Source organism: Delphinapterus leucas, chromosome 11 (assembly GCF_059928025.1).
Source record: "Delphinapterus leucas isolate spDelLeu-1000000601 "Yukka" chromosome 11, BTC_Dleu_Yukka2, whole genome shotgun sequence".
NCBI classification, from domain to species: Eukaryota; Metazoa; Chordata; class Mammalia; order Artiodactyla; family Monodontidae; genus Delphinapterus; species Delphinapterus leucas.
The window spans coordinates 44,439,342-44,456,947 of NC_143139.1; the positions used below are offsets into that span (position 1 = coordinate 44,439,342).

At 43.1% G+C, this 17,606-nt stretch overlaps 2 protein-coding genes across 10 annotated transcripts in view; one reads left to right on the plus strand and one right to left on the minus strand.

The window, feature by feature from the left end:
* Positions 1–9,466, plus strand: part of RBMS2 (RNA binding motif single stranded interacting protein 2) — a 59,819-nt gene extending 50,353 nt beyond the window's left edge. For both annotated transcript variants that reach the window (XM_089920886.1, XM_022571819.2), the window contains exons 6-14: positions 1,735–1,814; positions 1,948–2,057; positions 2,514–2,560; positions 3,102–3,195; positions 7,296–7,373; positions 7,713–7,823; positions 8,446–8,526; positions 8,978–9,063; positions 9,169–9,466. In XM_089920886.1, coding sequence (XP_089777012.1) covers positions 1,735–1,814; positions 1,948–2,057; positions 2,514–2,560; positions 3,102–3,195; positions 7,296–7,373; positions 7,713–7,823; positions 8,446–8,526; positions 8,978–9,058 — 682 coding nt within the window. In that variant the 3' untranslated portion in view covers positions 9,059–9,063; positions 9,169–9,466. The remainder of the gene's footprint in view (positions 1–1,734; positions 1,815–1,947; positions 2,058–2,513; positions 2,561–3,101; positions 3,196–7,295; positions 7,374–7,712; positions 7,824–8,445; positions 8,527–8,977; positions 9,064–9,168) is intronic.
* Positions 972–17,606, minus strand: part of BAZ2A (bromodomain adjacent to zinc finger domain 2A) — a 47,981-nt gene continuing 31,346 nt past the window's right edge. For all 8 annotated transcript variants that reach the window (XM_089920868.1, XM_089920872.1, XM_089920871.1 and 5 more), the window contains one exon: positions 972–17,563. In XM_089920868.1, the coding sequence (XP_089776994.1) occupies positions 17,398–17,563 (166 nt within the window). In that variant the 3' untranslated portion in view covers positions 972–17,397. The remainder of the gene's footprint in view (positions 17,564–17,606) is intronic.

Here is a 17,606-nt window from a genome sequence, read left to right on the forward strand (position 1 = left end):
TTTTTTATGTGTCAGTTGACAACTTGTTGAGTCCTCTAGCTTGTGGGAAGGAAGAATTGGAAACATCTGACTTAACAAAAAGATTTGTAACTTAGTCCTCCATGCCTTGTGTTGAGCTTTGGGATGAGTTCGAAGTATATTGAGAAGAGTGGTTGTAAGAGGGGACTTCAGCCTTGATCATTAGTGATCACAAGCTCTCCCTCAGGCACATCAGTTTTAGGAAAGAGTTTATGAGGAAGCTGAGGTCCTGAAAGTGATTCTCTTAAAACCCTCCATGCCTGCTCACCCTTTTGAAAGACTAAGGAGTAGGAGTAACCCAACTCAACACTTTTTGCTCTAGGACACCTAAGGTTATTTTCTCTAAAAGTTTCCATTTGAGGCCTTTTTTAGTAACTGCCTTCATAGGAATGGTTCATATCTTTAGTTGTTATTGGCATAGAAAATATACTGAGACTTACTTTAAATATGGAAAGAGGGGAAGATACTGTACCCTGTATTATATAGATCTTTATCATTTTAAAACACATTTATATGCATTATCTCATTTGATCTATACAGCCCTGTGTAATAAGGTAGATGGAGATTTGAAGCAGAAATGAGGAATGAGTCAGAAGGGTTTTTGTGCATTTTCTAACTCACAGAGACTTTGAGCGGTGAACGGGTGCTGGAATCTAGATTTTCTGATTTTTACTCAGTCCTCTTTCCCCAACAAGACACTTTAACTCAGTAGTTCCTAACATTGTTTTTTCTATCACTCTGGACCATAAACCCTGTCTTAATACTCTTTCCTCCCACAGACTCATGAAATCTTTTTTTTCTCCCATTTTTCAAAAAAAATTGAAGTATAGTTGAATTACAATATTGTGTTAGTTTCTGGTATACAGCAAAGTGATTTATATATGTATCCTTTTTCATATATATGTATACATATGTGTTTATATGTATATATAGATAATATATGTATACATATACATATATATTCTTTTTCACATTCTTTTCCATTATGAATTATCACAGGATATTTAATATAGTTCCCTGTGCTATACAGTAGGACATTGTTGTTTATCTGTATTATATATATTAGTTTGTATCTGCTTACCCCAAACTCCTAATTTATCCCTCCCTGCCCCGACTCATGAAATCTTAATGATGTTATCAGTAGCTATTTAGACCTTGATAATTATAACCAGAAGCAAAAAATAAATATTGGCAAATTCTTAGCTTGTACAGTTTTATCAAAGTGAGGGAAGAGGGGAACCCCTGGTGGTCCAGTGGTTAGGACTCGGCACTTTCACTGCTGTGGTCTGGGTTCAGTCCCTGGTTGGGGAAGTAAGATTCCACAAGCTGCACAGCGTGGCAAAAAAAAAAAAAAAAAAAAAAAGTGAGGGAACAATTTCCATTAGGAATTTTGTAATAAAAAATAATGGTAACAGCATTGTATTCTTATTTAGGGACCCAGACACAACACTAGGCCCATCTATCAGTGTCTTCTTTGGAATATTCATGGTTTGAAGACCACCATTATTCCTTTTAGGAGCCAGTTGAGAAAACCTTCATTAGAAGCTGGGGTTGCCTCTTTAAGATACCTTGACTTTGTGTGGAGGAAACTCTGTATTTCTGTAGCGACAACTTTTGGAGCATTTGTGGGGCTGGGAACTTAGAGCTTTCTCTTCGAATATAAGGAGAGTACAGATCCTGGAGAAGGTAGACCCTAACTCCTCTTGTGCTCCTTAGGATGGAGTCCACAGAGAAGTGTGAAGCCATCATCACCCACTTTAATGGAAAATATATTAAGACACCCCCTGGAGTACCAGGTGAGGCATCTGGGAATCAGGCTGAGAGGGCCACAGGTTATGACTTCCTGTGAAGATTCTGGAGGATTTTTGCATGAGTGAGTGGACTAAGTGAGGTGGGACTCAGCTGCCTGTCTGCTTTCTCTCTTGGCAGCCCCATCTGATCCCTTGCTTTGCAAATTTGCTGATGGGGGTCCAAAGAAACGACAGAACCAAGGAAAATTTGTGCAGAATGGACGGGCCTGGCCAAGGAATGGAGACATGGTAAGAGGCCCTCTAGGAGACAGGAATACTAAGGACATTAAAATGTAATGGATGGGGCTTCCCTGGTGGTTGGGACTCCGTGCTTCTACTGCAGGGGGCACAGGTTCTATCCCTGGTAGGGGAACTAAGATCCTGCATGCCGAGCAAAGCGGCCAAAAAAAAAAAAAAAAAAAAGAAAAGTGGAATGGAAATTTCCATGGCCTGATTTCTGTGGTAAACTTGAGAGCTACAGTATGTAACAGAGATGCTGGCTGCTTAACATGCTCTTCAGTGTGGATCTTGAATGGAATTTTGCATCCTGCACAACCAGAAAAACCCTGGAACAGTTGTAGTGGGATTAGTTCAGACTTCATTTTTAATCAGTTGAACCAAATACGCCCTCAGCCTTGAAATTCTGGGCCTGTTCCTGTTCTCACTAAGGGCTCACAATGTGCGTGCTGTGTTCTTTCTTTATAGGGTGGTATGGCCTTGACCTATGACCCCACCACAGCTCTTCAGAATGGGTAAGGGTGTTTTCTATAAACAGGCCACCTGAAAATGACAGCGGCCTGTGTCCAGGCACTCGGATGTTTCATCTTGATATTTAAAGAGTAGTCAGTGGTGGGACTTCCCTGGTGGCACAGTGGTTAAGAATCCGCCTGCCAATGCAGGGGACACAGGTTTGATCCCTGGTCCGGGAAGATCCCATATGCTGCGGAGCAACTAAGCCCATGCACCACAACTACTGAGCCTGCCCTCTACCGCCCATGAGCCACAACTGCTGAGTCTGCGTGCCACAACTACTGAAGCCCACATGACCAGACCCATGCTTCACAACAAAGAGAAGCCACCACAATGAGAAGCCCACACACTGCAACGAAGAGTAGCCCCTGCTCGCAGCAGCTAGAGCCCGCACACAGCAACAAAGACCCAACGCAGCCAAAAATTAAATAAGCTTATTTAAAAAAAAAAAGAGTAGTTAGTGGGAAGTGGCTGTGTCTATCAGTGGGGGCCCTTGCCTTGTAGTTTCCTGTGACTCCTTACTGATGAGGTCCCTTCCTACAGGTTTTACCCAGCTCCTTATAACATCACCCCCAACAGGATGCTTGCTCAGTCTGCACTGTCCCCGTATCTTCCATCTCCTGTGTCTTCATATCAGGTATGTTGTCTTCATATCAGGTACGTTCATGCCCAGAAAAGGGTGTGGTGGTTTTCCCTACCATTGTGTTTTAGACTGGGAACTACTTGTTGTTCTTTTGTTTTTTCCTTTATACATACTGTACACAAATAGTTTTACATAAAAGTATAACATGTGATCACACTACATGTATATGAACTGTTGTAGAAGCATCCTTTTACTCTCCACCACTCCCACAAGCAAACCCATGTTAATTTCCTACTAGTTTCCATATTTTTTCTTATCTGCATATACACATAAGTATAGGGTTTTGGAAGTCATTGTTTATGTTACAAAAATTTTCCATATTAAATATATATTTTTACACTTTACTCTTCTCATTTAAACCAGTGATTCTCAAAGTGTGGTCCCTGGACCAGCAATATCAGCACTACCTGGGGATTTTTAGAAACACAAGTTCTTGGACTCCACCCTAGATTCACAGGAACTCTGGGGATGGGTCCTACCAATCTGAGTTTTAACAAGCCCTCCAGGTAGTTCTTATGCAGCTCTGTTCTAATTATTTCCTTTTTAATAGTAACATATTTTATGCTGCACATATACCAGAATTCTCCCACTATACCCCAGTGAAAGGCATTCTTTGGATTTCAGTTTTTATCTGGTGCAAATAATGCTCTAGTAAACATCCTTTTGCCTATATCCTCACATATGAGTGCTTTTGTTTCTGGGGGCTAGAGTCCGAGGGGTGAGGTTGTTAGGTTGAATAATACACGGACTTTCAGTTTTATAGATGTTACCAGATTGCTTTCCACAGAGACTGCCAATTCACATTCCACTGGCAACATATGAGAGTACCCATTTCCCTCCAGCCAGAGGTGACATTGCTCTTTAAAAATTTTTTTCAATCCTGATACATGTAAAGTACATTGTTACTTTAATTTGCACTTCCCTGACTGCAGCTGAGTTTAAGCATTTTTTTCGTCATATTTTTATTTGCTCTTCATATACTTGGTCCTTTTTCCTGTTTGACTATTTGTTCTTTTCCCATCAACTTATAAAAACTATCAGTATTATTGGGACTTCCCTGGTGGTCCAGTGGTTAAGATTCTGTGCTCCCAAAGCAGGGGGCATGGGTTTGATCCCTGGTCGGGGAACTAAGATCCCACAAGCCACACGGGGCAGCCAAAAAAAAAAAAAAAAAACTGTCAATATTATAAGTACTAATCTTCTGAATGTTATCTTTGTTACAAGTTTTTTTTTCAAAATTTAATTGTTTTCTGTTGACTTTATGGTCCTCAAACTTCAGCTGTGCATCAGAATCACTTATTAAACCTAGGTTACTGGGTACCACAGCAAGAATTTCTGATTCAGCAAGTCTAGGGTGAGAGGCAAGAATTTGTATTTCTAACAAGTTCCCAGATGCTGCTCCTGCTTCTGCTGCTGATCCGGGGACCATACTTTGGGAATCACTAGTTTTTGCCGTACAAAAGCTTTAAAATTTGTGTATAGTTAAATATGTCTGCTTTTTTACTTACAGCTTTTGCATTTCTTGTCTTAATTTAAAAGGTCTTCCCAGTCCCTATATTGTACATATGGTCCCCAAGATGTATTTCATTGTTTTACATTTAAATGTATAATAACCAGGAATTTATTTTTGTATATGACATAAGATAGGGGTTCTATTGTATTTCCTTCAAAATGTTCACCAGTTATCCTAGCACCAAATTATTAAATAATCCATCCTTTTCCCACTGAATTGAAATGCCACCTTTGTCATATAGTAAACACTGGAATCTTTTTCTGTATCCTTTATTCTCTTCCAGTGATCATTGTGTCTGTTTCTATTTCAATAATGTATTGATTTGATTACAGTGGCTTTCATAGTATGTTCTAATATTTGATAAGACAAAACCTTCTCCACTCTTTCATACTTTTCTTTGCTATGTTTTGGCATTTCTTCTTCTGTATAAGTTTATGATCATTTTATCTAATTTTTAAAAATCTGTGAGGGAGGATTTTAATTGGAATTACATTAGATCTATATATTAAAGAGGATTGACTTCTTAAACAGTACTAAGTCTTTTCACCTAAAATATGGTATTTCTTTTCATGTTCTCAAAGTTTTATGTCCTTCAATAAGATCTTAGTTTTATTTATGTAGGTCTTATGTTTTTCTTGTTAAATATACTTCTAAGTGTTCTGTAATTTTTATAAGCATTTTTAGATGCTTACTGATACACTGAGAAGTTACTAATTTATGTTCATCTATCTTGTATACTGTTCACTTACCAAATCCTCTTATTACTACTAGTTTTTTTTTTTTACTTAAATCTCTTAGGTTTTCTAGGTATACAGTTATATCATTGATGCAAAACAATAGTTCTCTCCTCCTTTTCAATTTTATGCCAACTGTGTTCTTATCCAGTTGTATTTATTTGACCCCACTACCTAATGGGCTACTATAATTGCAGTGGTTTTAATATTTCTCTGTTTGGGTTAAGGTTTGCAGATAGTTTTTGGTAATAGCCTTTAATATATGTAAGTAGTTTCTTTCTAGTCTCTATTTTACTTTGTGGGTTTTTTTGTTGTTTTTTTTTTAACGGTACGCGGGCCTCTCACTGTCGTGGCCTCTCCCGTTGCGGAGCACAGGCTCCAGACGCGCAGGCTCAGCGGCCATGGCTCACGGGCCCAGCCGCTCCGCGGCATGTGGGACCTTCCCAGACCGGGGCACGAACCCGTGTCCCCTGCATCGGCAGGCGGACTCTCAACCACTGTGCCACCAGGGAAGCCCTGTGGTATTTTTTAAAATTTATTTTCTGGTCGCATCTCGGGGCTTGTGTGATCTTAGCTCCCCGATCAGGGATTGAACCCGGGCCGCGGCAGTGAAAGCGCTGAGTCATAACCACTGGACTGCCAGGGAATTCCCTACTTTGTGATTTTTTAAAAAGTAAATGGCTGCTGAATTTTCTAAAATGTCTTTTCAGCATCTAATATTACACTGTGGCTTTTTTTCTTCAATTTTGACTTATGTTTGTAGAGCTTCTGATCTTGAACAATCCTTATATTTGTGGAATAAACCTACTTGTCTATCAAGATGCATTTCTAGCTTCTCGTTGCTTTTTTTAATCTTAAAATTCAGATATAATTTACAGACGATAAAATTCATCCTCTTAAAGTGTACAAGTCAGTATTTTTTAGTATATTTATAGAATTATGCAACTGTCCCCATTATCTAATTCCAGAACACTTTCATCACCTCAGAAAGAAACTGTGTACCCATTAGTATTTATTCCCCATTTGCCCTTACCCCTGCCCGTGGCAATGACCAATATACTTCCTACGTCTATAGATTTGCCTGTTCTGAACATTGCATATAAATGGAAGCATACAGTATATGTCTTTTGTGTCTGGCTTCTTTCACTTAGCATGTTTTCAAAGTTTATTCATGTGTAGCATGTATCAGTACTTCATTCTTTTTTATGACTGAATCACATTCCATTTTATGGATATGCCACATTTTGTTATCCAGTTATCAGTTGATGGCCATTTGAGTTGTTTCCACCTTTTGGCTATTATGAATAATGCTGCCCTGAACTATTGTGCACAGTTTTGTGTGGACATATGTTTTCATTTCTCCAGGGTATATACCTAGGAGTGAAATTGCTGGGTTACATAGTAACTCTATGTTTAACTTTTTGAGGAACTGCTAAACAGTTTTCCAAAGCCCCTGTACCATTTTACATCCCCACCTGCAGTGTATAACATTTGTTATTGTGTCCTTTTTTAATTATAGCCATCCTGAAGTGGTATCTCATTGTGGCTTTGATTTGCATTTCCCTAGTGACTAATGTTGTTGAACCTGTTTCATGTGCATGTTGGCCATTTGTGTATCATCTTAGAGAAATATCTACTCAAATTTGTAGCCCAGTTTAAAATTGGATTACTTGAAGTGTAAGAGTTGTTAATATTTTTTAAACAGTTTATTCTTAATATTTACAGTTTCTGAGCGGGGAGCACACTCCAACCTTATGTGGGTTTTGCTGAACATTATCAGATCATTGGGCGAAATAATAGTCTCTAGGCAATTAACATTGTTGTTTGTTTATTTTCGCTTGCATTAGAGAGTAACTCAGACATCTCCTCTACAAGTACCTAACCTGTCTTGGATGCACCACCAGTCATACCTCATGCAGCCTTCAGTGAGTGTTCAGAAGTGGGCAAAAGCCAAAGAGGCAATTTGATGTAAAGAAAAACAGTGGGATTTGATGAAATGAGATAAGGGTGTGAGTTCTGGCTCAGTCTCTTGTGTAACCCAGGTGTTTGACCTTAAATTCTGTGAGTTTGCTATTCTTAGACAAGGATCCCTCCAGATTGATGGGCAGTGCCTGTTCCTGCTACATAGCTGGGTCGTTGCTCACCTATCATTTCCCAGGATTTTTAAATGTCTGTCTTCAGTGGTTCTGGTAGCCATGAATCACCGCTTCAGGCAGCCTCATAGGATGCTGCCAACTAACCCTGTCCTTTGTTGCTGCTTCTAGGGTTCAGTTCTGACACCAGGAATGGATCATCCTATTTCTCTCCAGCCTGCCTCCATGATGGGACCTCTTACCCAGCAACTGGGCCACCTCTCGCTCAGCAGCACGGGCACAGTAAAGCAGGATATTTTTTTATTATAAACTCCTACCAAGCAAAGAATACCTATGTAATACTCTTAGGTTTAAATACTCTTGAATAAGGATGGGAATCACTTCAGTGTCATCGAGGGCACACTCAGAAAAGGCGATAAACTAAAAAGATAATAATCCGTGAGCTAGGAATACAGCCATTCTGCTGTTTAGCTCATTCATTTTAACTGATTCCTACTCATGCAACTAAATAAATGGTGTTTCTACCTACATATTAGTTTATCTAGTTCATACACTTTCCTAGAAGTCTTTATCAAAGTAGTAACAGGAAGAAAGGGTGAAGCTCATTAGTTTTCTTGTAGGTCGGATGCATTCTGATTTGTTCAGGAGGGCTTAAAGCAGAGAAGGCGTTGAGAAAAAGCAGAAGACAGGAAAGAGGAGGAAAAGGTAGTCATGTGCGTAGAAGCCTCTCTAAGCCAGTGTACTTTAGAGTCACCTGAAGTGCTTTTAAAAAGCACAATTAGGACAATTAAATTAGAATCTCTGGGGACGGAACAATAGGCACTGGTAGTTTTTACAGCTCCCCAGGTGCTTTAAATGTAGCCAAGAATCACTGCTCTAAGCCTATTGATGTATCTCATTACAGTATATGCCAACAGCTGCAGCTATGCAAGGAGCGTACATCTCCCAGTACACCCCTGTGCCTTCTTCCAGTGTTTCAGTTGAGGTAAGAGCTTTATAATCTCTTTGGATTGAAGATTGGAAAATGAACAGAGGCAGATTTTCCCCTGATCAAAATCTTCCTCTCACAGTGATGCTGATTCTGTGTTCACAAATAGCTGGTAGGGATGTGAAGAATGTAGGAAGGAAAGACTTAGTTTGTATCTTTGAATGAGGCCCTTCCTCTCATTTGGCAGATGGTAGTTAATCCCAGGATGCTGGCTTGTATCGACTCGTGTGTCCTGGGAAGAGGATGGGTTGCTCTAAACGTTGGGGAAGTGATGCTCTGAGTGTGCGTGTGTGTGTGTGTGTGTGTGTGTATGTATGTATGTATGTGCACTCACACAGGCGTGTGGGAATGGGTTGGTTGGGGAGGACATGCAACTTAGCTAGGCTGCTTCAGTGGGAGGTGAGGAAAGGATGCACAAGGTGACTCTCCTGCCTTGGCTGTGGTACAGGAGAGCGGCAGCCAGCAAAATCAAGTGACGGTGGATGCTCCCTCAGACCATGGGGTCTATTCTTTCCAGTTCAACAAGTAACAGTGGTAAGAATCACATACTGAGGGGCGGGGTGGGCTGAGCAGCCTGAAATCAGACTCTCATGTTTGTCATTCCCCCTCCCTACCCTCTCTGGCTTATGCCTCCTTTAGGATTTCCCTCCCCATCTTTGTTGAGTATATAAATGAATTCTTGGAGATGCTGATGCTCCAGACTCCAGAGGGCTGACCAGGAATACAGCCCCTCTGTGGGCCCAGCTGAGGACTAACACTTGGTCATCGGTTTTCACAGGCCTGGGCCTGGAAAAAGAAGTCTCTGCACTCCTGCCCTCTGCTCTTGCTCCACTCCTGGTGGAGCCTGGAGGAACTGTCACTTTTTGTGTGTGCTACAGTCGAGGAGACCAAAAAGACTTCTTTTATTTTGTGAAGAAAGTTTTTTGTTTTGTTTTAAACTGCAATATACTCTTTCCCTACCCCAAAGAGACACGGTGCCTGGAGCTTGTTCTCATCTTTATGAAAAACAGTTTTTGATGTGTTGGACTTATTTGGGAAGGCTTTTAAAACAAATTATTTTCTTAAAAGAAAAAGGTGTGGTGCTAGAACACTGATGGAGTCCTACTGTGGGCCCTACTTACTGAGTTTAGTTATGGACCTTTTGGCAGGGGTGTAAGAAAACATGCAGACTTTTAAAGTTTTGTTTTATAAAGCTCTTAGATCACACATCCCATCTCTTCTTCACATACATTTTATGCCTTCTCTCTCTCATCCAGAGTGTTCTTTTTCTCTTTTCCATACAGCAGAACCTGCCTACTTTGCCTCTTTAAGTTTTTAGTTTTGTGAATTTCTTTTTTGAATGAAATTTCATATGGAATTTTGGGGGGCTGGGCAAGGAACAAGGTAGAACACTAAGCAGGCAGTGGAAGTGGCTTTTCCTCCCTCTGACCTGCCACGTCCTAGGAGGAAAGACTAGACTTTGCCCTCCGGAAGCAAAGATGTGACCTAGGCTCACTAAGGAGACAATCCCACAGCCTCAGGAAGCCATCCTTGATCCAAATTCAGATGAAGACTAGGTTTTCCCTGGCAAGTTCCAGAGGAGTGGACCTACTGACTTCTGACTAACTCTTCTCACTGCCGAGGCCAACACCACACCCTCTGAGAAAATGTCTTCCCCTGTTACAGCTTTTCAGGAATACCTGCTTTTCTGCTTCCTAGAGGATCTTTTCTGCCCTGGGTCTCAGGGCCCCTCTCTTCCCTGTCTCACATGGTTGCTGTGCTCAGGGCCTTTGCATTTGTGACCTTGCTGAATCCATCTAGGCTCCTTCCCCACCACGGACAATCAGCTGCTTTGCCTCCAGACCAGCGAGTCTCAAAGAGGCGGTTTTGTCGCCTAGAGGCCATTTGGCAATCTCTGGAGACACTTTTGGTTGTCGTGCCTGGGGGTGGGGCTGTGTGCTACTGGCAGCTAGTGGCTGGAGACCAGGGATTCTGCTAAACACCCTGCAGGGCACAGCAGAGCCCCAGCTCCCCCAGCAGAGAATTGTCTGGCTCAAAATGTCAGTAGTACCAAGGTTAGGAAACCTTGATGTAGACAGTGTCATCCCTGCCTCCTGTACCAGAGGACTTGGTAAATTCCCATCCCCACCCTGGACACATGGCGCCTTTTGACACTCAGGCAGCTAGTTGAGAGGGACAGAACTGAGGTTCTTGAATTTTTCCCAGTCTTTGACCTTTGGCACATCTGTGTACAGCAAGAGCTGTCCTTGAAAGGCTTGTGCCATGTGCACACACACATCCAGAGGGATAGAGGTGGGGACTGTTCTGTGTGTGTGTGCCGTGAAGAGGCGAGAAAGGACAAAGCTCTTTGTAACTGTCCAGAGCAACCTGCCCTAGTGTGTTTGGGCCCCTTTTCCAGGGAATCAGGACATCAGAAATAATCTTCCTGCTTGTGGAAGGACAGCAGGGAGCTGGGATAGAAAAGGGCCATAAACCCCATCTCACTATTTAGAAGGTCAGGAGTCCTTCAAAAAAAGGCTATAATTTGCTCTTCAACTCCATCACCTTCTGCAAGACCTGACTGTGCACACGGAGACAGATAGGAGGAAGCCTTTGTCCATCTTCTAGGAAATAAGATCCTGCACCTGTCTCTTCCCAGTCACTCCCTTATGCACTGAAAGGAGAGTTCTGCTCCCCTTCACTTCAAGGTCAGGTGCCTTTCCACCAATCAGACAGAAAGCCAAATGATGGAGAATGGAGAAACAGGTGTTCAGTAGGCTGGCTGTAGGGAGAGGAAGGAGATGCTACTGGACGGGAAGAAGCTGTATTATCAGTTGTTGTACCTAGAGCTTGGGCCTAGCTTTCCCTCCCCTCCACCCATCCCAGAGTTGAGAGTCCTAATGCTCCCTACCCATAGAGTGTCCTTTTGTACATCCTGGGGTTAAGGGAGTAGGGGTAGGGGACAATAGGTAGGATGTAAAGTATAAAGGATAAAATTGCCACTATTCATTTTCTCACGGGTACTTCCAACCTCAGGAAGGGTTTATCTGATGTAAAACAGCCCCAAACCGAGTAACTTTATAGAAGGTTTTGCCTGGGCAGGTATCTCTTGTTTCTGAGTCTCTACTCCTTAGTCAAGGAAAATACACCATATGTTTCTTGTCAGTGGCCTTGAAGAAAAGGAGAAAAATCTAGAATCCTGTTCATTTAATTAATAGTAGTTTGGGGAGCCTTGCTTTGCTAGGAGGCTTAGTGAAATGAGGGCCTTTCATGTGTAGAAACTGTTGATGTCACTGCTGCCCTCCTCTGCCTCCCAGAATTCCTGGTTCTGTCTACTTTCTCTGTATTTAAATGTTTAAATGGCTGTAATTTTGCTTTGTTTTGTTTTAAAATTCTGAAGTTACCTTTTGTGTGTTCTCATGTGAATCTGCTTAATGGATTTTATTAATGGGTGTTTCTGGTTTGGGCAGGTTTGGGCATGGGAAGTGACGGAGAGCCGGAAGTTATTTTTGTAATGGTTAATGGCATCGTGGAACTTTGTTTGGGCCTTTTTGGGTTACACTCATTATACTTTTTGCCTAATTGTTAGTTCATTTCTAACAGTTCGTAACGTGGGTGAGTGATTGGAAAAAGGAGACAAGGAATGAGGGATACTTTTTCTCCCATGAAATAGCCCCATTGGTGGCAGTGGTGGCAGAGGAATTGTAGGGGGAGCCTTCAAGCTCACAGCCTAGGGCTGGGCTCTTTAAACACTATGCTAGTGTTTTCTGAATCCTGTATTCATGGAGCCAGGTCATAACTCTCTCTGTACTTCATATCTCACCCCCCACTCATTACAGATGCTCATAACATTCTTAAAATATTTTAGTACTTTGTATTTTTCTCTTTTCAGTCAAATAGAACATACTAGATCCCTTTCTCAGATGATACAATCCTTTACTAGCCTCAGAGCCTGCCCATCCCATCTCATGCGGTGTTATTACTGCTCCTCTCTCACTCTGAGATGATACTCAGCCCCGAGGCTGATTAGAGTTTTTGGAGGAGGGTGTGGTCGAGGTTAGGGAAGATGTGGGAATGATGATGGGGAGAGATGTTATTTTTAAAGTGTGTTTTTAACCAAAGGATTTGAAGAGTTGCCTAGACTAGGAAGCCTGGTGACTCTGAAGAGGTAATAAATAGCCCTTGTCAGTAACAGATGGGGGTAGTAGGGGGACATTACTTGCACTCAGTGTGAGGACTGTGCTGCTCTACTGACCATCCCTGGATTGGGCCGCCTCAGCCCAGTTCCATTCTTCTTTCCTAACTTACTGATCAGTGAGCTCATTCAGCCCCTTCGTGCCTGCCTGCATTGCTTATTCCCTGCTGCTTCAGTGTCTACTGTTTGGGGACCTACATGTGGGTTGTTACTTTGCTCCACAAAGGTGAGGTGAGAGGCCTTGCTGGAATGGAATGTTGCAGGGATCCCCACAGAATCATCTTCTAGGGAAAAAAAAAAAAAAAAAAATCGTTGCTGTTCTCTTATGCACGCTCTCTTAGGGCAATAAACTTGGGTCAGTGATCAGATCTAAACTTGTCCTCAGGCTCTGCTAGACCAGCTTCATTCGGAGAAGAGGGTGGGTATTATGAAAGCTAGTCTGTAAGGGCTAGGTCTTAAACCTTGGGCCTTGTCACACTGGTCCTTCCTGATTCCCTCTTAAACCAACTACTCCATTTCTATGCTACCTGCATTTTAGGTCTTTCCAAGCATTAGCAGATCCCTCATTTACTCAGCTTTTACTCCTTCCTTTCGTAGGAGGGTCTTCCTCCAACAGCTGAGATGGGCCTGAGAGCTCTATCACCCTTCTCGTCTTTGCTGAATTCTGCTGCACCTCCCTAGGGGTGGTCCCCACATGACTGTAGTAATGAGAAAGCTAGGTGCCCTCTCACCCCAGTTACCACTGCTCCTTCTCCCTGGCATGTCCACGTCTGTTTTGAATGAATCTTCATTCTCCAGGTGTATCCCAGAACTTTCTTGTCTTTGTTAAAGACCTACCTCACAGTTTCACAATTCAACACGGGCACCTGGTTCACTTCTTTCCTTCCTTTACTCTGTCCTTGCCTTCATGGGGGTTAGGAAGATGGGGGCTACAAAGGTCTCACGATCAATTGCAAAATCTCTTGGTTATTTGTTTCTGGAATGTCTTCTTTGAGATTTTTACCTCCTTTATCACCCTAGAATAGTGTGAACTCTTCCGTTAGGTCTTGCTGTGGTATGCCAGGAGGATAGGCTGAGTAATGAGTGCTTAGAATATTCATTAATGCTTGGGAGCCACCCCCAGGAACACCAACATGGGAGCAGAGCTCAGAACTTGAGAGGATAAGAGTTTGCCAGTGGCTGCCATGAGCTGAGAAGGTAAACATGCACCAGAGAGGGCATCTGGGATTTTTATAGGGCTGAAAGCAGAGATGCTCCTTCTCCACCTATTCCAGTTAGTTTAGAGGGTCACCAAAACAAAACTTCCAGCCTGGGGTGTGATAAGCTTTCCTAGCCTGAGTAAAGAAAAGTTCTTGCCCCATTACTGGTGTCCACATCCCCCAACACACACATTTTTTTTCGGGTGGCAAGTGCTCTCTAGCATGCACTTATCACCTTGGACGGGAAATAAGTTTAATTTATACTCAAAACACATTTTTTCTTTATCCAGAGGTTTCCAGTTTTATACTCTTGCCACGTCTGTGCCAATGCTACCCATTCTTCTGACTCTTGGTATTCACTTGTTCCTTCCCTACAATTGGGTAGAACTTTGTCTTATTTCAACTTTTGAAATAAAACACAAAAGTCTACCTCGTGGTGTCTTATCCATGATTGGAAGCTGGGAAGGTGGTCTTGAGCACATATATTTGCTATATAATGGGAACACAGGTGGCAGCTTAGGAAGCCAAGGCCATGTCTCACAAGGCAGGAACTAGGGACACTTGAATCCTTTGTTTTAGCACCTCAGCCAGGAGCACCTGTTCCACCCACATAAGCACAAATTCTGCCTTGGATGCCTCTTGCACAGGAAGGGCCAAGCTTGGAGGTTCAGAGATAAACTTTGAAGTTTAGAGGCGTATTTCTCCCCGGCCTGTGGTCTCCTACAATCAAACCAGTCGTACTCACCCTAACACCCAGCCTTCACCTTTAGGCAAGTATGAAAACCTATGTTGAAGGAAGATAAATACAGACTCTTTTGAATCTCTATCAAATGTGGTTTTTATTCAACTGACAAGCACTTTTCTACAGCTGCACTTGTGGAACATCACATGGCAAAAACAGGAGTTTTTTTCTCTAGACTTTTTTTTCCTTTTTTTACCTTATTAAAAATGAGATTGGTCCTAAAAATATAGAAAGAAATAAATTTAAATTCACAAAAAACTGTACATTATCAAAAAGTCACTAAAACACCACATTTGGTTATATAAAAAGTCAAGTCCCTTTTGTTGTAAAAGGAACGTGGAAATTTGTTGGTGTTGATGGTGTGGTTTCTTCCTGTTACCAGACTGATAGGGGAGAGGAAACAAAGGGGTAGGGGTGGGTTTTATTTACTTTTTTAACTTGCCTTCCCTACCAAATACTCTTATTTGTCAAAAAGAGAAAATCCACCTAGCTCAAGGGGCAGTGAAGATGAGGAAAGGAAAGTGAGAAACGGCCCCTTTGGTCATGCCCTCCCCCCGCCCCCCATCAACCCTCACTTCAAATTGAGGCTAGGACTCCACCCACCCCACCTTAAGAGTGCCTGGTCCCTAGGGAAAGAGATGGAGCTGGGAGAGGAACACAGAACAGGAACAATCAAGATTTCACTCCCCCGTCCACCTAACCTCCAACAGTAGAATTAACCTGGAACATTTTATAGCAGGGTAAGACTGCCGTGGGGAAAAGAAGAGCCCCCAACTACAACAGTTCCAAATGTCCGGCTAACACAAAGTTTGTTACAGCGCAGTTATTTAGATAAAATATAAATATTTATGCATAATATAAAGTCAATTCAAATATTCTTCAATCCACCTCTTATTTAAAAGCAAAAAAAAAATCTCAAATAAAATTAAAAGTTCTGAGGTTTATCTGACAGAAAAGGCGACTTTAGAAATAGGCTATGGGGGAGAAGGGGCATAAAGGAATAAGAAAGGGGCTGCCCCGGGACCTGTACTGCCCCCTCACCCCCTTCAGTGGCTATTCAGTGCTGCCAGAAGCACAAGGAATGCTCCCCTCACCTGGCACCCCCTCCCACCAATGGAACACTACTTGGATGCCTCAGCGCTCTGCTTGGGCCAGCCAGCAGCCACCTCCCCAGTGCAAGTACCCGTAATCTCTGATGGGAGGGGCTCTGCTGAGCAGGAAAGCAGGGGCCAGGGGCCCATGGCTATAGCTGGGAGTTAGCAGCTTTCCTCTCACAGGTTGGGGCTTAACTTGGGCACAGTCACATGCAGGGCAGCGGTGGACCCAGAACCTCTCCTCCCTACTCTCCTGTGTTCTGGGGTCTCTGCTACTGGGGAAGGGGTCCCAGGATATGAAGTAGATAAGGGAAGGAAAGCACTACTAAACCCACAGAAGCTCATGGGATTAGGAAGAGATCCAGTTCTACTCCTCTCCCTGCAAAAGCTTAAGACTCAGAGCTACTGAAAGGAGAGGGAGTTCCTGCTGAAAGATTGCACAGTTTGAAGAGGCTGGAACAGAAATGACTGGGAGAGAGGGGAGAGACACAGCCTTGTACCCAGAAAAACTGTTCCTGTGGTTTCCCAAAGACACAGTGATGGTGTGAAACAATGGGAAAGGTGTTTCAATGGTTGGAAACAATGGGAAACAGATACTTGGGGGAAAAACTGAATGGATGCCACCAAACAAAACAGGGGCACAATCACAGCATCCTCTCACTCACTCACTCTCTCACACACACACACACCTCTCTCTCTCTCAGGCCAGTCGATTGCTACCTGGCCTCCATCTTGGGGGTGTGCCCAAACTCAGCAGTAGTTGTCCCTGAGGAGTTCCCAAGAAGGAGGTTTGGGTAAGAGGTGGGGAAGGAGGCTGGAAGGCCCAGGGTTCAGGGTGCCTCCCTGCCGTCTCCCCAGTTTGCTAAGTTTCAGAAAAGGCTAGAAACTCAGCATTTGAGGAGTATCCAACATTATAGAGGGACTAGCTATTGGCAGGAAGATGAGGACAGAGAGAAAGACAGGGACCTCTGAACTTCTTTTTCCTTTGAAGGGAAAAAAGATTTGGGGGAAAAGGATGGAGGAACCCGTACACAACAGTTTTACATTATTGGATGAGAGAAAATCTGAAAAGGGGGCGGGGGGGAGGGATTGAGAGAGAGAAAGTGAAAAGCAGGGGAGGGACTGAACATGGAAGCAGCATGTTCAGGGCCCGGTGTCCGGCTCGACACACTTGGGAGTTAAGTCCACTTTACTGGCCGTCACTGCGGGTCCACACACAGTACAGAGTGTTTCTTGGTTTCACACATTCACTAGAACTATTGCTATTGTTAAATAGCCCCAGAATGCTGGGGCACGAACAGGGAAGGTGAGAAAGCTGGGAGGAGGAAGTAGGGGCTTCTTTCATCCTCCTCCTCTTTTTTAATTAGGAAATAAAACAGAAAGGAAAAATTATTTTTTCTTTTTTTTTTTTTTTTTTGGCTTTCAGTCCAGAAGGACCTCATCTCTGCCCCTCTTATGTGAGGAACAAGAGGAGGAAAGGAAGAAAGGGGTGTAGGGATAAGAAGATGTAGGGCGCTGCCAAAGGTAGGGTCAAAAATCAGGGTTCTACCTCTGACTCAAGTCTGGACCCAGGGCAGCATCAGCAGGTGAGAATGGCAGGGTCTGTCTGTTTGGAGGGCAGAGAGCAATGCCACAAGGTGACTCCCCACCTCCCTTGCCTCACAGATTGGCCTGTTTTCCCTGATAAAACTCCTCCCAGCGGCTCTCGAAGAAGCGACGCATGATGTGCCCAGCCTTGCCCACTTCAGAGTCATCCTCATTGAATGTCTGGCAGTTGTCAAAGACCAGAAGTGCATCAGCCGCAAACTCCTCTGAGCTGGTGTACCTGGGCAGGGGTGGAGACAGACCTGTGAGCCGGGTACAAGTTA